At 49.4% G+C, this 19,632-nt stretch overlaps 1 protein-coding gene across 4 annotated transcripts in view; it reads left to right on the top strand.

Annotated features, from left to right (window-relative positions):
- Window positions 1–4,293: 4,293 nt before the first annotated feature.
- The window catches only part of ACOT11 (acyl-CoA thioesterase 11), a 65,828-nt gene continuing 50,489 nt past the window's right edge, over window positions 4,294–19,632 (top strand). Inside the window, exon 1 of one of the 4 annotated variants that reach the window (XM_007978642.3) lies at window positions 4,294–4,572. In XM_007978642.3, the coding sequence (XP_007976833.2) occupies window positions 4,309–4,572 (264 nt within the window). In that variant the 5' untranslated portion in view covers window positions 4,294–4,308. Of the gene's footprint in view, window positions 4,573–4,875; window positions 5,023–9,545; window positions 9,607–10,033; window positions 10,185–19,632 lie in introns of those variants that run through there. The other 3 variants (XM_038000403.2, XM_007978646.3, XM_007978644.3) reach the window with 3 other exon arrangements.

The following is a 19,632-nucleotide window of genomic DNA, read 5'->3' as shown; positions in this document are numbered from 1 at the left end:
AAGATTTTAATTACTGACAGGAAAGAAAGCTTAGCAGGAGAGGAGAGCCAGAGAAGGGACAGAGAAGCTATGGGTTACAACAGATTTGTGAACTCAGCCTAGCAGGGCCTAGCTGCTACAAAGAAGACATGGTTTAGACCATACTTATGTGTATGGGCGAAAAACTTGAGGACTGTATTTGTCACTAATTGTGTTAACAGGTTAGTTTAGTTCCTGTTCTGTGGAAGGTGTAAAGCATTCCAACAAAGGGTTTTAATGCAGATTTTTTTTTGCACCCTTGCTGTTGATTGCTAAATGTAATGGTCTGATAATGATGCTGAATAAATGCATCTTAAAAAAAAAAGATATGCAAGACCTGTAGCTTGAAATCACAATACACTGCTGAGAGAAATTAAAGAAAATCTAAATAGAGAGATATACCATGTTCATGAATCAAAATTATTAATCTCAGTTCTCTCCAAACTAACCTATAGATTCAACATAATCCCAACCAAAATCCAAGCAGGCTTTTAAAAAAGAAATGGATGAGCTGATTCTAAAATTTAAGTAAAATGCAAAGGACTCAGAATAGTCAAAACAACTTTGAAAAAGAAAAACCAAGTTGGAGGACCTACACTACTTGATTTCAAGATGATAGAGTAATCAAGGAAATGTAGTATTGGCTTAAACATAGACATATAGGGCCAGGTGATGTGGCTTACTCCTGTAATCCCAACAGTTTAGGAGGCTGTGGCAGGTGGATCACCTGAGGTCGGGAGTTTGAGAGCAGTCTGGCCAACATAGCGAAACCCTGTCACTACTAAAAATACAAAAAAATTAGCCAGGCATGGTGGTGCACACCTGAAGTCCCAGCTACGTGGGAGGCTGAGGCACCAAGATTGCTTGAACCCAGGAGGCAGAGATTGCAGTGAGCTGAGATTGCACCACTGCATGCCAGCCTGGGCGACAGAGCAAGACTCCATCTCAAACAAAACAAAACAGTAGACATGTAGATTAACACAACCAAAATACAGAGTCCAAAAACAGACCCAAGCAATTGAGTCTATTACTCAAGACTTGAGCTCCTGTGCTTAAGCAGTCCTTGTGCCTCAGTCTCCTGAGTAGCTGGGACTACACGCCACTATTAGGCACTTATTTAAGACAAATGAAAGTACACGTCTGCTGGGCGCAGTGGCTCATGCCTGTAATCACAGCACTTTGGGAGGCTGAGGCAGGCAGATCAGCTGAGGTCAGGAGTTCGAGACCAGTCTGACCAACATGGAGAAACCCCATCTCTACTAAAAATACAAGATTAGCCAGGCGTGGTGGTGCATACCTGTAATCCCAGCTATTTGGGAGGCTGAGGTGGGAGAAGCACTTGAACCTGGGAGGCGGAGGTTGCAGTGAGCCAAGATCATGCCACTGCACCCCAGCCTGGGCCACAAGAGTGAAACTCCATCTCAAAAAAAAAAAAAAAAAAAAAAAGCGCATACCTACACACAGATTTGAACACAAACGCTCATACCAGCTTTATTTGTATGCTAGCCAGTAACTAGAAAAAACCAAAAATCCATCATCAATAGGCGAATGGATAAGCAAATTCTGTTATATTCATACCATGGCATTCTGCTCAGCAATAATAAAAGAGAACAAATTACTGATATATGCAACAAAACATATGAATTGCTAAATAATTATGCTGAGTGAACAAAGGCAGACAAAAATAATACATACTGTATGCTTCCATTTATATAGCATTCTAGAAAATGAAAACTAATCTAGGGAGAGAAGGCAGATTGTTATTTGCTTGGGGATGTGGGGAAGCGGGCAGTGTAGGGCCATGAGGAAACTTTGGCAGTGATGAATATGTTCATTACCTTGACATGGTGATGAATGAAATGATGGAGATATATACATATATATACACACACGTATATATATGTAATTTATATGCATATGTATATATTATATAAGTATATCAAAACTTATCAAATTGCACACTTTAAATATGTGCAGTTAATTAACTATATCTCAATAAAGCTATTAAAAACAAAACAGGCTGGGAGTGGTGGCTCATGCCTGTAATCCCAGCACTTTGGGAGGCCGAGGTGGATGGATTACGAGGGCAGGAGATCGAGAGGCCGAGGTGAGTAGATCACAAGGACAGATCAAGACCATCCTGGCCATCATGGTGAAACCCCGTCTCTACTAAAAATACAAAAATTAGCTGAGCATGATGGTGAGCACCTGTAGTCCCAGCTTCTCAGGAGGCTGAGGCAGGAGAATTGCTTGAACCTGGGAGGTGGAGGTTGCAGTGAGCCGAGATTGTGCCACTACATTCCAGCCTGGGACAGAGTGATACTGTTTCAAAAAAAAAAAAAAAAAAAAAAAGAAAGAAAAGGAAAGCGATTGGGTAAATAAATGGAAATAAATCCACATAAAGAAATACTGTGTAGCAATAAAAATCATGGAAAGGCTCAGCATAATAGTTCATGCCCGTAATCCCAGCACTTTAGGAGGCTGAAAAGGAAGGATCACTTGAGGCCAGGAGTTCAAGTCCAGCCCGGACAGATGGGTAGATCCCATCTCTACGATTGAAAAAAAAAAAAGAAAGAAAGAAAATCATGAAAAGATAATTGTTTAATATTTGATAATTAAGAGAAAAAGCAGATTACAAAACAGTATACCCAATATGGTTAATCTGAGTATTCTCAGGATTCACCACTTGATGAGAGTGGCACATTAAAATTAAATCATGGTTTATGCAGGCCAGATTCATCTTGTCAGTGTGGGAATTCCCCTTCTCAGCACAGTCCACCTGCCCCATATGTTTCTGGGTGTTCCCACATGTGCCTCACTTGCACTTGGAAAGTGATCTAAGATGTCCTTTTGTAACAGAACGAGCCACAGCCAAAACTCCTTAGGCACCGGATTAAAGAAGGAAGAGGTTTTTATTCGGTCCGGAGCGTAGGCACTTTGCTGTTGCTGACACCTGGGGCCTCTGCTGAGTTGAGACTCCAACACTGATGAGGACAGCTGAGCAAGAGATGGCTGGAGTGGCCATCCAGGGTGCTGCCAAAGCCCTGTGCACGGGGTGTTCATCATTCTGCCATGACACTGAGCCCTTACCGTGCTCTCAGAAGATGGTGGAAGCAAGTGACAAAGGCAAGGCCCCCGTTTTGGTTACACCAAGAGGCCCTCCACAGGACTGCTTGGGCCCCAGGTGGCCAAGCTCAGCACGGCTGCTCTCTTTGTACATAAATTGCCCTTTTCTCCCCAGAGTTGCCAGGGCAGGATGAATTCAGGTGCCAGCCTCTGTGGGTGCCTGGAATGCCTAGCCCCCTCTGAATCCCTGGTTCTGGTGTGTGGAATGCACTCTACTTGCCAAGTGTCTCCTCCTCCGGGGATTCACTTCCTTCTTAGAAGGGATCACCACTGTGTTTTGTCAGGACCCTTCTAAGTTTGCCAGCTGAGCCTAGATCCCAAACATGACAATGATGGACGTTTTTCTTTTTCTTTTTTCTCTTTTTGAAACAGTTTTGCTCTAGTCGCCCAGGCTGGAGTGCAGTGGCGCGATCTCAGCTCACTGCAAGCTCTGCCTCTCTGGTTCAAGCAATTCTCCTGCCTCAGCCTCCCCAGTAGCTGGGATTACAGGCGCCTGCCACCACGCCCGGGTAATTTTTTGTATGGTTAGTAGAGAGGGGGTTTCACCATGGTTGCCAGGCTGGTCTCGAACTCCTGACCTTCGGTGATCCACCTGCCTCGGTCCCCCAAAATGCTGTGATTACAGGCGTGAGCCACCGCGCCCGGCCTGATGGACGTTCTTCTGCGCGGCTCTTTTGAGACGGTGATCACACATTGTAGATTTCATATCATCTCTTACATAACAATACATACACGGGGGAGGGAGGGGTACCACCGTCTCTTACCAACCGCGTCTGCGTCTGCCAGCTCTAGTCTAGCTTCTCTCTGAGGAAGGATATCATGGGTGGTATGCATTTGTTTTGTGCTGTGCAAAACTCTCCACTTTTTTTTCCCCCTTTCTATCAACACCCATGAGGGCAAGGACGGTGCATCCTGCTCAGAACGTCATCCCAGGACACAGTGCAGGGTCTGGCACATAGTAGGTGCTCAGTCAAGGTGTGAACGAATAGCAAATATCCCTTTGGAAGGCTGAGTGGCCGGCTCCGCATCGCAGAAGGCGGCTCAGGGGCGCTCCGCCCGGACCTTGCCTGGTGCGGCCGCCCGCGTTTCCGCCTGTGCCCAGCGCCCGGGGATTGACGCCTTGCGGGTGGGGAGCCTGGCGCCGGCGGGGCCCGGGCCTGTGTGATGTGCAGGCTGGGTAACCCCGGGTGCCGCACCCGCGCCGGGGAGGGGCCGGGAAGGGCAGAGCCGTCCAGGAACTCTGCCGCGCCGCCGCCTCCGCGCCTCCCTTCAGCCTGCCCGCAGCTTCCCGCCTCCGGCTGTGCTCTGGGACATCGCACCGGGCTTGTTTCTGAGCCCCTCCCCGCGGACTCGCTCCCCCGACGCCCCCAGCGGGCTCCCTCGGCCTCTGCCCTGCACGCCGCCGGGGCGGAGCCTCCCATCCTTTGGGTAAGAGCCGCTTCCCTGCCCACCGCCGGGGAAGGGCCACGTTTCTTGGGCTCCTCCTCTGCTCCAGCACGCTGCCTGGGGAGATCAACCTGTAACCTGGCGCTGGCCTCCAGACAGACAGGTGCTGCCTTGCACGGTCTTGCTGTCAGGCTGGGGCATGAAGCACCCTGGGATTTACGCTGGGATGGGTCTCTCACTAGGGTTGGGGCGGGCTGGGCTCACCCGGCACGGCGCGCTGCAGAGGCTGGCTCCGGAAAGGACCTAGGGGCGCAAGACTCAGAGGCCAGGGGGTGCAGCCTCTGCTGACTCATCTGGGGACGGGACGGCTGGGAGGAGTGCTAGCCCCCGTTGTGAGCAATTCGAGAGCCAGGGCCAAATCCAGGAAGTCACTCTGGATCCAGACGGCCAACTGGGCCAGCGAGGGGATTCCAGTCCCCAAAGGAGGAGGTGGTGAGAGAGGGAGAGGGAGGGCATATTGAGGCCCCTAGGCAGGATGAGTTCAGGGCTGGGCCCCACAGCCTGCTCATCCATCCTGAATCTGACCTCCCGGACTTGGCGTTCCCGCCCTCCGTCCCCACCAGGCTGTGTCTTCTTTCCCCCTCCCCTGGCTTCTCACTGCTCTCCTTGCCCCAGCTTCTCCATAAAGAAATGTGGCTGTGAGGAGCGCCAGGCTTTGAAGCCAGGTCACCTCCACTTCCTCTAGTGCTGGTATCACTAACCCCTTCCTCTATCCTTCCTTCCTTTGTCCCCCTCCCCCACATTTATCCCACAACTTCCTTTATTCTGTCATGCCATGCCTAAGGGGCCCCTAGGAGGGGGCCAGGGGCAACTGGGAGTTTTTAGTTTGGAGAACAGGAGGGAATGAGAACGTTGTTGCATCCATACATTCACTTGAGCATGCATTTACACATGCATTTACTTCTTTTCACTCACACATACATTCCTTCATTCTTTCACAGTTACTCATTCATTCATTTTCTGGACACTTACTGAGCCTCTACTATGTTCAAGGCCCTGACTGTTCAGGTGGAGGGGCCAGGATACTCTGATGGGTCAGTCCCATCCCTGATGCTGGATAGCTCAAGGTCAAAAAGGGGGAATTACCACAAATCAGTCCAATTTAAGAGAAAATGCTCCGAGAAAGGGCTGTGAAGTGTGTGTGTGTTGTGTGTGTGTGTGTGTCTGTGTGTGCACAGGCGTTGGGGCACATAGTGGGAGAATGTAATTCCACTTGGGAGGGGCCGAGAAGGCTTCCTGTAGGCAGTGGCATTTGAGCTGGCCTTGATGGCAGGCAGGGTTTAGATGTTGACTTATTAAATGGGCATCGGGGTGGAGGGAACAGAAGAAACAAAGGACACTCCAGGGGTGTGAGGGAGCAGTGGGCAGTTCTATTAATGGCATGAGGGGATCAGAAGAAAGAAGTCTGGACAGGGAGGCCAGGGCTGAATGGAGGACAGGAGAGAGGAGCAGCCTTGTTCTGAGCAGCCCAGAGCCGCCACGGTCATGGCAAGACCCTTCTGGCCCTTGTGTGTGTGTGGAGCTGTAGGTTCTGGTAGGAGCTGCAGGAGTTCGGCTAGGACAGTACTGTAAGTGGAAGTTGGTGTAGATGGTGTCAGAGGTCCCTCCTCCCCAGAGAGTCTGTGGTCCTGTCTGGGAAGGCCAAAGACCCAGGAGAGGGAATTCCTGGGAGTTTGGTTATTTATTCACTCATTCATTTCCTCTTTTGCCCTTAAACCCACTAATTCATTCATTTATTCTTCACTTAGTCACTAAACCCTTCCTCTGGGCAGGCCTTGTGCTGGGGACTCAGATACCTCAGAAGAGGTCCCTGCTTATGTGAGTTCCCAGTGTGGTGGGAGAGAGAGACCCGTGCCTGACAGCGACAACCCAGAATCACTGTGGAATATAAGTGGAGATAATTTCATTGTGTTTTGTCACTGAGTGGGGAGGCAGAGTTAAGACATGGACCAGAAGAATTAATGCAGATGTTTGGCCTCCAGCCAGAAAGGCCTGATCCATGGGGCCAGGTGAAGAAGGCTGTAGTCTGGGAAAATGAGTGTTTGAAAGAGAAAATCCTCTGGGTTCACAGGTGTGAAGAGGCAGGCTTTCTCTGGATGCGAGACTCCCCAGAGGCCCACTCAGGGACTGGGCCTTTGGGCTGAGGGCACCACAAGCTCCCCTCACACTAGAGATGAGCCTGCGGGATTTGGGAGCCCCTAGAGAATTTTTTGGCTGGTCAGCATAAGCTGTAAGCAGGTTGAGGTGGGCGGTGGTTAAATTTGTGGGCTTTGGACTTAGGTCAGGGTTCAAGTCCCGATGTTCCCTACCCATTGATGTGACTTTGGACAAATGACTTAATACTCTTTGCCTCCATTTTTTCCTCTACAGGAAAATAATAATCATAGTATCTTCCTTTTAGGGTGAGGCCTAAAGGCAGTAACATACACGATGTGCTTGCACAGTGCTGGGCATTGAAAAGGGCTGTAATGACAGGGTTATAATGACAGTGACTATGATGATGACAGTGACATACCATCAAGTGCTGCCTTTAAAATCTCTGGGCCTTGGCTGGGCACAGTGGCTCATGCCTGTAATCCCAGCACTTTGGGAGGCCGAGGTGGGCAAATCACTGAGGTCAGGAGTTCGAGAACAGCCTGGCCAACATGGTGAAATCCCATCTCTGCTAAAAAATATTAAAAAACAAAATTAGCCAGGCCTGGTGGCACGTGCCTGCAACCCCAGCTACTCAGGAGCCTGAGGCAGGAGGATCGCTTGAACCCAGGAGGTGGAGGTTGCAGTGAGCTGAGATTGTGCCACTGCACTCCAGCCTGGGTGACAAGAGTGAGACTCTGTCAAAAAAAGAAAAGGAAAGAAAAAAAAATCTCTGGGCCTCATTGTCCCCGTGTGTAAAATGGGAGGGCTGACCTAGCTCGCCAGTTCTCCAAGCGCGGTCCCTGGACCAGTGGCATCGGCATCCTTTGGGATCTTGTTAGAAACACAAATTCTTGGGTGCTACTTCAGTTCTACGGAATCAAAAACTGTGGGGACAGGGCCCAGCAATCTGTATTTTAACAAGCTCTCCAGGTGATTCTGGTGCAGGCTGGAGTTTGAGAACCACAGACCTCTTCTTGATCCACTGTTCCGGACTGTGATCCAACCATGTGTGTTTCATGCCTCTTGCACAGAGTGTCCAAGTCTGCAGTGTGGTGGGGAGGGCCACAGAGATGGGTAAGATGTGGTCCAAGCCCTTGAGAGGTTCCTGGAGGAGTTGGAAAGGAGTGAATATACCCATGGGAACATTCACTGGAGTAACAGACTGCACAGAGCTGTTGCGGTGACACAGGAGTGAGCTCTGTAATAGACAGCACAGAGAGAAGAGGGACCTTCATGGGCTGGAGGGGGCCCTGTTGAAAGATCTAGCTCTCTGCTGCTTGTTCCTGACACTAAGAGTGATTCAGCCTTTCTGGAAGTCCTCTTGTTAGTCTAACGGAAGCCTCTCTCATTTCATACCTTGCTGTGTGGGGGGTGGACAGGGCTCTGGACTTGAGTTCAGGAGTGTGATTCTAGCCAACTTCCTCACTGTGTGTCTTTGGGAGGCTCACTTCCTCCGGGCCTCAGTTTAGCCATATGTAAGATGTGGGGGTGAGCCAAATCCAGTGAGTGTAGGGCATTGCAGTTGTCTGGAGAGAGGGTAGGCTTGGGGGCCAGGAGCTCTCTGGGTTTTCGTTCCTCCTTCTGCAGAGGGAGGATTCTGAAATTGCCCTGGCTGCCTGTCAAGCTATCTTGGGGACCCAGTAAGATGAACTGTCCCCTCTTTGGGCTGGTTTCCTTACCATCCAAGGAAGTCTCATGATACCTGTCCAGTCTACCTCACGTGGCTTTCCTCATGTCGAGTGTACTCATCATTCCGTCATTCTCAGAGGCTCCTTGATGCCTAAACCCCAATGTCCGGCATTCGAACCCTCCATGACAGGTTCCCAGCTTTCCTGCAAGGCGATGCTCCTCACAGCCTGTGACTGCCTCCTGTTCTGTGCCTGTCAGGCCTTCCACCTCACCCCTCTTCTTAGCCTATCCAAGCCCATTCAGTCTTCAGGCCAGGTCTAGCACTATATCCTCCAGGAAGCCTCCAGGATTGCCCCAATCCTCAGGGCCATCCATGGGCCATCTTGCAGTCTTTTAAGGTGTGACTTTAATTTCTCATTTGTAGACACGGAATGGCTGACCACTGACAAGCTGTTTGAGGGCAAGACCTGAGCTCATGGGGATGAACATTATTAAAGTCCTTGACTTATGGAGCAGGGAGGCCCAGAGAAAGGAGGGAACTTGCTCAGAGTCACGTGGTATATTAGTGAAAGAAGGAGAACCCAGGCCTCTTAGGCAAGACAGGCCCGGAGGAGGCATGATTAGATCTATGGTGAATGAGCGAGAGGCCCTGAGGATGGAAGGAAGGCTGTGGCCTCGGCATCCAGCAGGGCTGTCTCAGCTGCGCTGTGCACTCACTGGCTGTGCCACCTGGGGCATGTTACCTACCCTTCCTAAGGAATCTTTCCAGTGGGGTTGGAGGAGGACCAGTCCAAGGCCTGGCACACGGCAGGTGCTTGGTTATTATGGGGTGCATGCTATTATTTTCCATGTACTCGTCCATCCCAGCCCCTATGCCTGAATCCTTTCCCTGCCCCCCTCCCCACCCCTCACTTCCCTTAGCCAACAAGCACTCATTGTCGTGTCCTTAGTCCAACATGAGTGTCAAGACCTCCTGATCAAGCCTGTGGGCAGAAGTCAGAGAGAGAAGGGAAAACCCTGGTGGTCTCAGTTGGTGGTGGCTAGAGAGAAACTGGAGTGGGTGTCCCAAGGGGCTGAAGCCTGCATGGCCGCTGGGGTGGAATTTGGCAGGTGCCACTTTTAGAAAAGTCACACTGCCTATTTAAAGGAAGTGAGGGGTGTGTCCTGTCCCCAAACAGCAACTGCTGGATGCCTGTGGCCTGGAGCTGAGAAGCTGGTGGGCAGCGCTCCCGGGGTGAAGAATCCTAGCAGGTGGGTCTGGTATCTCTCCGGGAGGTTGCTGGCAGCTCCCTGGCCTCCTGCCACCTTCCAGCCTGACCCCTTGTGGATGGATGGAAGCCTCATGACTGTTTTGCCTATCTGCTGGCTGGGATCAGGGACCCGGACCCCCCCGCCAGCCCCCTTCCCCGGGAGTGATCACAGAGCCAAGAGACACTGTTGGCAGGATGATGGGCTTTGGGACTGGGGGTGCCTGGAGTTTGACTGGGGCTGGGTGCCCAGTGGGCAGGCACAGGCCCCTTGACGTGTCTGTGGCCTAGCTGGCAGCCCCGTCCTTCTTCTCCGCTAGGCGAGCACTGGAGCTTTCTGTGCAGGGCTCCTAGGAGAAGGGGGGCCGAGGGCAGTCTGAAGAGAGGCGGGACGCAGGGTGATAACAGCTGGCTCTGGTGGGCGGGCAGGAGCTGGGGAGGAGGAGCAGGAGAGGCCCACAGGCTTCATTTGGAGCGGGGCCTGGCTGTTGCTCAGGTGACCAGCTTTTGTCTCTGGGAGGGTGCTGCTTTCCCCGGCCACCCGGCGCGATGATCCAGAATGTCGGAAATCACCTGCGACGGGTATGGAGGGTGGGCTGGGGCAGCGGGAGGGCTCTGGAGGCTGGGCACCCAGAAAGAGATTGACGTTTCCATTTTAACTCATACGCTCTCCATCTCCTCACACTCTCCACGGGCCATTTTCTAGCTCTTTTGGAAGGAGAAATCGCAGAGCCCCTGGGCTGGTTTATTATCAGCAGCAGTCTCCAAACAGTCCCCAGGGGCTGTCAGATCCCCTACGGGCTGGCTGTGCTGAGTGGAATCACCTTCAGCAAGTGTTGGCCTCTGGAATTCTATTTGGTGGGCGTGTGTTTCTCCCTGCAGAGTTCTGTACGTGTTTCTGGGGGACATCTGAGCTCCATGGCCTTGCGGTGCTTCATGCTCAGAGCTCAGGACCCCCAAAGCCACAGAGCTGGTGGGAGAGACAGGGTGTGAGGTATTTGTGGGAGTGAGTATGTGTGGTGGGGTGAGGTGGGCGTTCTCAGGGAGTGGAACCTCTTTGGGAGAGCAAGCACAGGATCACATGAGGGCTGCGGAAAACTGTCCTGCAAAGTGACCTTGAAGAGAACTTTTCTCTGCACTTTGGAGCTGAGATTAGGTGCTGAGGCACACGGCAGACCTAAGTGGCCAGCAGCGCCTGGCAGTGGGTGGAGTGGATGGAGATGGGCTCAGGACAGACTGGCAGAGGTTGTAATGGGTGTAGTGTGGCTGACCTCTGAGGATATTTCCAGGAAAATCCTTTTTTTAAAGGGGCTGGAACAAATAAATGTCTTATCCATCCCCTCCCTCCATCTGCACAGCCACTGCAGAACTCAGCATTCGCACCGTACCCCATGCATCTTGTCTCCCCCGGCTGCCCCGTCCCATGTCAGCCCCTTTCAGTCCACTCTCCACACTGGAGGGATGCTTCTAAAAGGTAAATGTGCTGACTCCTCACCTGCTCAGACAGCTACCCGAGGATGATTTTCACATTCCTTACTTGAGACAAAGGGATATTGGCTCTCTGGCCCCTGCCCACACCTCCATTTTCTTTCCACCATCCCCACCCCTCTGTTGTCTCTGCCTCAGCCATATCGAGCTGCTCTCCGCGGCCTCGTTGTCCCACCTTTGTTCTCTCCTCCGGGATGTTGTACTTGCTGTGTCTTCTGCTGGAGCTACCCCCAGCCTTCCTGCATCTCCCCAAACTTGTCTCCACGGCAAGTTCCTTCTGAGTCCTCAGATCTCAGCTCAGGTGCTGCCTCCTCTGGAAGTCCTTCCCAGATTTCTCATGGCACCATGAGCCTCTGCGTTAACTCGTTTTCACACTGGATTGTGTGCTAGACTGGCACATACATCCCTCCCACCAGCCAGGGAGCAACACAAGGCTGCTCTTGGTGTACCCAGCACAGGGACGGGTGTGGCCAGAGGCCAGGGAATGCTTAATGAATGAATGGGGACAGGCAGCTTTTCAGCAGTGAGGCCAAGGGTGGGATTTGAGTAGCAGGGCTGCTTGCTCTTGTCATCTGAGTGCAGGGCAGAGCGTCTCCCAGGTGGGAGGGGCTGCTCGTATCTTCTCCTATGCCTTGTATTTAACCCTTTATGACTTTTTCCTTCATCAGTAAATAGGGGCAAGGCACTGGGGAAGGGACATATCATTATCACCGTTTTACAGAGATAACAATAGTAACCAATCTTCACATAGCTTTTTTGCATATATGAACTCATTCAGTTCTCTATGAGGTAGGTGCAGTTATCATCCCCGTATCCCAGATAAGGAATCTCACAGAGGGTAAGTGACTTGCTCAAGATCACACTGGTAGGAAGTGGCAGACCTGGGATCTGAACCCAGCAGTTTGGCCCGAGAGTCTGGGCTCTTAAGGAATTTGAGGCTCAGCCAGAGGAAGGCGCAGATGTGGGATTCCAACCCACATGTCCCGACTCTGAGCCCAGCTGGCATTCAGCTTCCTTGCACTGCCTCTATTGAGTCTGGGGGTGGAGGTGGGTGTTGGGGGTGGAAGTTGGGCTCTTGAGGACACAGGTGGCCTCCTGTCAGCTAAGAACACTCTGGCCTTGATTGCCACCTCTGCACCACTGCCTGGATGGTGGATTTCTTTGGATTTCTCTCAAATTCCCTTAGTTCCTCTGGAATACAAGAGGGTTTGGGAACATTTTCTGGCTTGGTGCCAAAGCTGTTTTTAATGAAAAGCAAACAAACAAATAAACAAACAACCCCTGGCCAGGCATGGTGGCTCACACCTGTCATCCTAGCACTTTGGGAGGCTGAGGCAGGTGAATTGCTTGAGCTCAGGAGTTTGAGACCAGCCTGGCCAACATGGTGAAATCCCATCTCTACCAAAAATACAAAAAAAAAAAGAAAAAAAAAAAAGCTGGGCATGGTGGCATGTACCTGCGGACCCAGCTACTCGGGAGGCTGAGGTGGGAGGATCACTTGAGCCCGCCTGGGAGGTGGAGGCTGCAGTGAACCAAGACCATGCTACTGTACTCTAGCCTGGATGACAGAGTGACATCCTGTCTCAAAACAAAAACAAAAACAAACAAAAAGCCCCACCAAGCTGGGCGTGGTGACTCATGCCTGTAATCTCAGCACTTTGGGAGGCCGAGACGGGTGGATCACTTGAGGCCAGGAATTTGAGACCAGCCTGGCCAACATGGTGAAACCCTGTCTCTACCAAAAATACAAAAATTAGCTGGGCATGGTGGCGCGCTCCTATAGTCCCAGCTACTCGGGACACTGAGGCAGGAGAATCGCTTGAACCCAGGAGGCAGAGGTTGCAGTGAACCGAGATCGCACCACTGCACTCCAGCCTGGGCAACAGAGTGGTCTCAAAACAACAACAACAATAACAACAACAAACTCACCAAACTGTCTTTAATAGGGACTAAACTGGAAACAGAAGAGGGGGTGTCAGATAATCCACAAACTCCACTTTGCATGGTTGGGGGCCATTTTCAGTGTCCTGTGGCACTGTAGACAGAGTCAGCATTGGAGTTCGAGGGCTCTGGTCCCTACTCGTCCCTGGGTACCCAGCAAGTGAGTGGGTGACTGAATGAAGTGGCCAGCCTGCTGCCATGCTCGGGGCTGGGAGAACTGCTGAGTGCCAGTGTGGTGGTGCCAGAAAGGTCTCCCTGTCCTGCTTCAATCCTTGCCTCTCCCCGTGGAGAACTCTTCTCCTTTCCCTATCCAAGACGTCAGTCTACACTGGGCACTGAGTCTCACATTTCTGGGCTAGCAGGGACGCACTGGTGCCCTTGTAGGAGGTGGGCAGGGGTCCTGGGAGGTCTGGGAGCCTCTGCCCAGCCTCAGGTCTAGCCTGGCCCAGGTCAGCTCTCAGTGGGGTTCAGAAGCTTTTTTCACTCCAGAAATGGTGATGGGGCTGGTTGTTTTTGTTTTTGGTTTAAGATGGAGTCTCACTCTGTCACCCAGGCTGGAGTGTGGTGGTGCAATCTTGGCTCACTGCAGTCTCTGCCTCCCAGATTCAAGGGATTCTCCGGCCTCAGCCTCCCGAGTAGCCTCCCGAGTAGCTGGGATTACAGGTGCCCACCACCATGCCTGGCTAATTTTTGTATTAACCTCCAACCGCACAATGCAATCCTACTGCTTTACCTTGAACCTGAGGACAGCTGGAGAGCTCCCCACAAACTCCTCAGCTTCATAAGGGGTCTAACCCAGAGTGTGGGGAGGTTCAGGGCACAATGATTGGATGTTCACCCCACTGCTCACTGTGTGACCTTTGGCCAGGGGTTCCTCTCTCTAGTCCTTAGGGTGCTGGGTGATCCCTGAGGTCCTCGCCAGCCTGGACATCCTGGGGCTGTGAAATGTTTGTGAAGGGTTTGTCTGCCACCATGAGGTTGATCCTGACAGTGAGAGGCAGGGTTCCGTCTCTCCTGAGGACCCTACTCTGTGTTGGAGATGGGGAGACATTAGACATAAAATGATGGACCTATCATATACAAGGAGTCCCAAAACTGCTGAATGAATGAGTGACCACGGGTGCTCAGAAGCAGATTGAGTTGGTCCCAGAAGGCTTCCTGGAGGAAGAGGTGAGACTTGAACTTGTAGCATCAGTCTGTTCAGGAGCCATATGTGAACCCCAGGCTCAGCCATGGGCAGACACTCTTAGTGTTTGTTTTTTTTTTTTTGGAGACAGAGTCTCGCTCTGTCTCCCAGGCTGGAGGGCTGGAGTACAGTGGTGCCATCTCAGCTAACTGCAACCTCCGCCTCCCTGGTTCAAGCGATTCTCATGCCTCAGCCTCCTGAGTAGCTGGGACTACGGGTGGGTGCCATCACACCTGGCTAATTTTTTGTGTTTTTAGTAGAGATGGGGTTTCACCATGTTGGCCAGGCTGGTCTCGAACTCCTGACCTCAGGTGATCCGCCCGCCTTGGCCTCCCAAAGTGCTGGGATTACAGGTGTGAGCCACCATGCCCGGCCCACTCTTAGTGTTCTTAATTTATTTGGAGGACTCTTTTTTTTTCTCTCTCCAAAATGTTATTTTAATATGCATAGCATAAGCGAATGATTACCTCATTAAAAAAAAAAAAAATTAAAATGGGCCAGGCATGGTGGCTCATGCCTATAATCCCAACACTTTGGGAGGCCGAGGTGGGTGGATTACTTGAGGTCAGGAGTTTGAGACCAGCCTGACCAACATGGAGAAACTCCATCTCTATTAAAAATACAAAAATAAGCAGGATATGCTCAGTTGAACCTGGAAGGTGGAGGTTGCAGTAAGCTGAGATCGTGCCACCGCACTCCAGGCTGGGTGACAGAACAAGACTTTGTCTCAAAAAAAATTTTTTTTTAAATAAATGGACAGATAACAATCTATGTTTTTATCATGTACAAATGATGTTTTGAAGTATATATACATTATGTAATGATTAAACCTAATAGATGCATTACCTCACATCGTTTTCATTTTTTTGGTGATAGTACAGAACATCTACTCTACATTTTTCAAGAATACAATATGTTGTAATTAACTACATCACCTTACTGTATAATAGGTCTCTTGAAATTTATTCCTCCTAAGTGTAATTATGCATCCTCTGACCAAGATCTCTCCATCCCCGCTAACAACCCGTGCCTCTGATAAGCAGCATTATACTCTATTTCCATGAAATCAACTTTTTAAGATTCACATCTGAGTGAGGTCATGTGGTATTTGTCTTTCTGTGCCTGGCCTTTATTTCACTTAACATAACATACTCGGGGAGGCAGCTCATGCCCATAATCCCAGTACTTCGGGAGGCTGAGATGGGCGGATCGCTTGAGTGCAGGACTTCAAGGCCAGCCTGGACAACATGGCAAAACCCGATCTCTACAAAAACCACAAAAATTGCCTGGTGTGGTGGCATGTGCCTCTAGTCCCAGCTACTTGGGATGCTGAGGTGGGAGGATGGCTTGAGCCTGGCAGGTGGAGGTTGTTGTGAGCTGAAGTTACTGCATTCCAGCCTGGGCAACAGAGCCAGACCCTGTCACACACAAGAACAAAACAAAACAAAAGAAAACAAACAAACAAAAAACCCACCATAACATACTCCAGGTTCATCCATGTAGTTGCAAATGGCAGGATTTTATTTTATTTTATTTTTTTATTTTTTATTTTTTTTTTTTGAGACGGAGTCTTGCTCTGTCGTCCGGGGCTGGAGTGCAGTGGCCAGATCTCAGCTCACTGCAAGCTCCGCCTCCCGGGTTTACGCCATTCTCCTGCCTCAGCCTCCCGAGTAGCGAGGACTACAGGCGCCCGCCACCTCGCCCGGCTAGTTTTTTGTGTTTTTAGTAGAGACGGGGTTTCACCGTGTTAGCCAGGATGGTCTCGATCTCCTGACCTCGTGATCCACCCGTCTCGGCCTCCCAAAGTGCTGGGATTACAGGCTTGAGCCACCGCGCCCGGCCGATTTTATTTTATTTTTATGGCTGAATAGTATTCCATAGTGTGTGTGTGTGTGTGTGTGTATACATACATACATATATATATTTATTTATTTTTTTGAGGTGGAGTCTGGCTCTGTCACCCAGGCTGGAATACAGTAGTGCAATTGTGGCTCACTGCAGCCTTGAGCTCCTGGGCTCAAGCAAGCCTCCTGCCTCAGCTGCCTGAGTAGCTTGGGTGTTAGAGGTATGCACCACTGTGCCCAGCTAATTTTTTTTTTTTTAGTTTTTGTAGAGATGGATTCTCTCTATGTTGACCAGGCTGGTCTTGAACTCCTGGCCTCAAGCTATCCTCTCCCCTTGGCTTCCCAAAGTGTTGGGATTGCAGGTTTGAGCCACCACACCCAGCTTTATACTACATTTAAAAAATTCATTCATCCACTGGTGGACACTTAGTTGGTTCTGTATCTTGGCTATTGTGAAGAGTGCTGCAATAAACATGGGAGTGCAGGTATCTCTTCAACATACTGATTTCATTTCCTTTGGCTATATACCCAGTAGTGGGACTGCTGGATCATATGGTAATTCTACTTTTAACTTTTTGAGGAACTTCCATACTGCTTTCCATAATGGCTGTACCAATTTACACTCCCATCAACAGTGTCAAAGGGTTGCCTTTTCCCTGAATCCTTGCCAACACATATTGTCTTCTGTTTTTGTTTGTTTGTTGTTTGTTTTTTGAGATGGAGTCTTACTCTGTCTCCCAGGCTGGAGTGTAGTGGCGCAATCTTGGCTCATTCCAACTGCTGCCTCCCGGGTTCAAGTGATTCTCCTGCCTCAGCCTCCCAAGTAGCTGGGATTACAGACATTGTGACACCATGCCTGGCTAATTTTTTGTATATTCAGTAGAGAAGGGGTTTCACCATGTTGGTCAGGCTGGTCCCGAACTCCTGACCTCATGATCCACCTGCCTTGGCCTCCAAAAGTGCTGGGATTACAGGCTTGAGCCACCACTCCTGGCTCTGGTTTTTTGATAGTAGCCATTCTGACAGGTGTGAGATGCTATTTCATTGTGGTTTTGATTTGCATTTCCACGATGATTAGTGATGTTGAGCATTTTTTTCATATACCTGGTGGACATTTGTATATCTTCCTTTGAGAAATGCCTATTCAGGTCTTTCGCCCATTTTAGTTTTTTTTGTTGTTGTTGCTATTGAGTTGTTTTACTTCTTTGTATATTTTGGGTGTTAACCCCTTGTCAGATGTATAGTTTGTAAATATTTTCTCCCATTCTGTAGGTTGTCTCTTAACTCTGTTGATTGGTTCCTTTGCTGTGCAGAATTGTTTTAGTATAAAGAAATCACATCTATTTTTGCTTTTGTTGCCTGTGCTTTTGAGACCTTATCCAAAAAATTCTTACCTAGCACAACGTCATGAAGTGTTTCCCCTATGTTTTCTTCCAGTAATTTTGTAGTTTGGGGGTCGTACATTTAAGTCTTTAATTCATTTGAGTTTTTATTTTTATTTCTTATTTATTTTTTTGAGATGGAGTCTCACTCTGTTGCCCAGGCTGGAGTGCAGTGGCATGATCTCGGCTCACTGCAACCTCTGCCTCCCAGGTTCAAGCGATTCTCCTGCTGCCTCATCCTCCCGAGTAGCTGGGATCACAGGCACATGCCACCGCACCTAGCTAACTTTTGTATTTTTAGTAGAAATGGGATTTCACCATGTTGGCCAGCCTAGTCTCGAACTCCTGACTGAGTGATCTGCCCTCCTCAGCCTCCCAAAGTGCTGAGATTACAGGGTGAGCCACCACGCCTGGCCTGAGTTGATTTTTTATACAGTGAGAGATAAGGGTTTGATTTCAGTTCTTGATTTCATTTCATTTGATTTTTTACATGTGGGTATCCAGTTTTCCCAACATCAATTGTTGAATAGACTGTCCCTTCCCCAGTGTGTGTTCTGGCACCTTTGTTGAAAATCAGTTGGCTGTAAATGTGTAGATTTATTTTGGAGCTCTCTATTCTGTTCCATTGATCTATATGTCTGTCGATTAATGTAGCTTTGTAGTATATTTTGAAATCAGGTAGTATAGTATGATGCCTTTGGCTCTGTTCTTTTTGCTCAAGATTGCTTTGGCTATCTGGGGTCTTTTGTGGTTTCATATGAATTTTAGGCTTGTTTTTTTATTTCTGGGAAGAATGTCATTGGCATTTTGATAGGGATTGCATTGAATCTGTAGATTGCTTTGAGTAGTATGGACATTTTAACATTAATTCTTCCAATCCATGAATGTGGAATCTTTTCACTTATCTCTTCTTCAATTTCTTTCATTAATGTTTTATAGTTTTCATTGTAGAGATCTTTTTTTTTTTTTGAGATGGAGTCTCGCTCTGTCACCCAGGCAATCTTGGCTCACTGCAATCTTTGCCTCCTGGGCTTAAGTGATTATCCTGCCTCAATCCCCCGAGTAGCTGGGATTACAGGTGTGTGCCACCACACCTGGCTAATTTTTGTATTTTTAGTAGAGACAGGGTTTCACCGTATTGGCCACTGGTCTCGAACTCCTGACCTTAGGTGATCCACCCACCTCAGCCTCCCAAAGTGCCAGGATTTCAGACGTGAGCCACTGCACGTGGCCTTCACTGTAGAGATCTTTCATCTCCTTTATTTAGTTTTTAAGAGACAGTGTTTCCCTCTGTTGCCCAGGTTGGAGTACAGTGGTCTGATCATAGCTCACGCAGCTATGAATTCCTGGGCTCAAATGATACTCCTGCCTCAGCCTCCCAAGTAGCTGAGACTACAGGCATGTGCCACCACACCTGGCTGATTTTTTTTTTATTTAAAAAAATTTATACTTAGGCCAGGGGTGGTGGCTGACGCCTGTAATCCTGGCACTTTGGGAGGATGAGGCGGGCAGATCACAAGGTCAGGAGTTTGAGACCAGTCTGGTCAACATGGTGAAATCCTGTCTCTACTAAAAATACAAAAATTAGCCGGGCATGGTGGTGCGTGCCTGTGATCCCAGCTACTCAGGAGGCTGAGGCAGGAGAATTGCTTGAACCCAGGAGGCAGAGGTTGCAGTGAGCCGAGATTGTGCCACTGCACTTTAGCCTGGGTGACAGAGCAAGACTCTGTCTCAAAAAAAAAAAAAAAATAGAATTATTTATCTACCCATGTGAGCACTGAAAAAAAAATTTTTTTTTTAAGAGATGGAGTCTTGTATGTTGCCCAGGCTAGTCTCATACTCTTGGGCTCAGCAATCCTCCCACCTCAGCCTCCTGAGTAGCTGAAATTACAGGCATGAGCCACCACTCCTGGCTTTTTACCTCGTTGGTTAAACTTATTCTCAGGTATTTTATTTCATTTCATTTTATTTTATTTTTGGTAGCCATTGTCATTGGGATTGTTTTCTAGATTTTCTTTTTTAGATAGTTTGCTATTAGTATATAGAAAGACTACTGGCCGGGCGCGGTGGCTCAAGCCTGTAATCCCAGCACTTTGGGAGGCCGAGACAGGCGGATCACGAGGTCAGGAGATTGAGACCATCCTGGCTAATACGATGAAACCCCGTCTCTACTAAAAAATACAAAAAAC

This window comes from Chlorocebus sabaeus, chromosome 20, assembly GCF_047675955.1.
Source record: "Chlorocebus sabaeus isolate Y175 chromosome 20, mChlSab1.0.hap1, whole genome shotgun sequence".
Lineage (NCBI taxonomy): Eukaryota > Metazoa > Chordata > Mammalia > Primates > Cercopithecidae > Chlorocebus > Chlorocebus sabaeus.
Note: the sequence above shows the minus strand (reverse complement) of the source record. Positions and strands in the feature narration are given on the sequence as shown.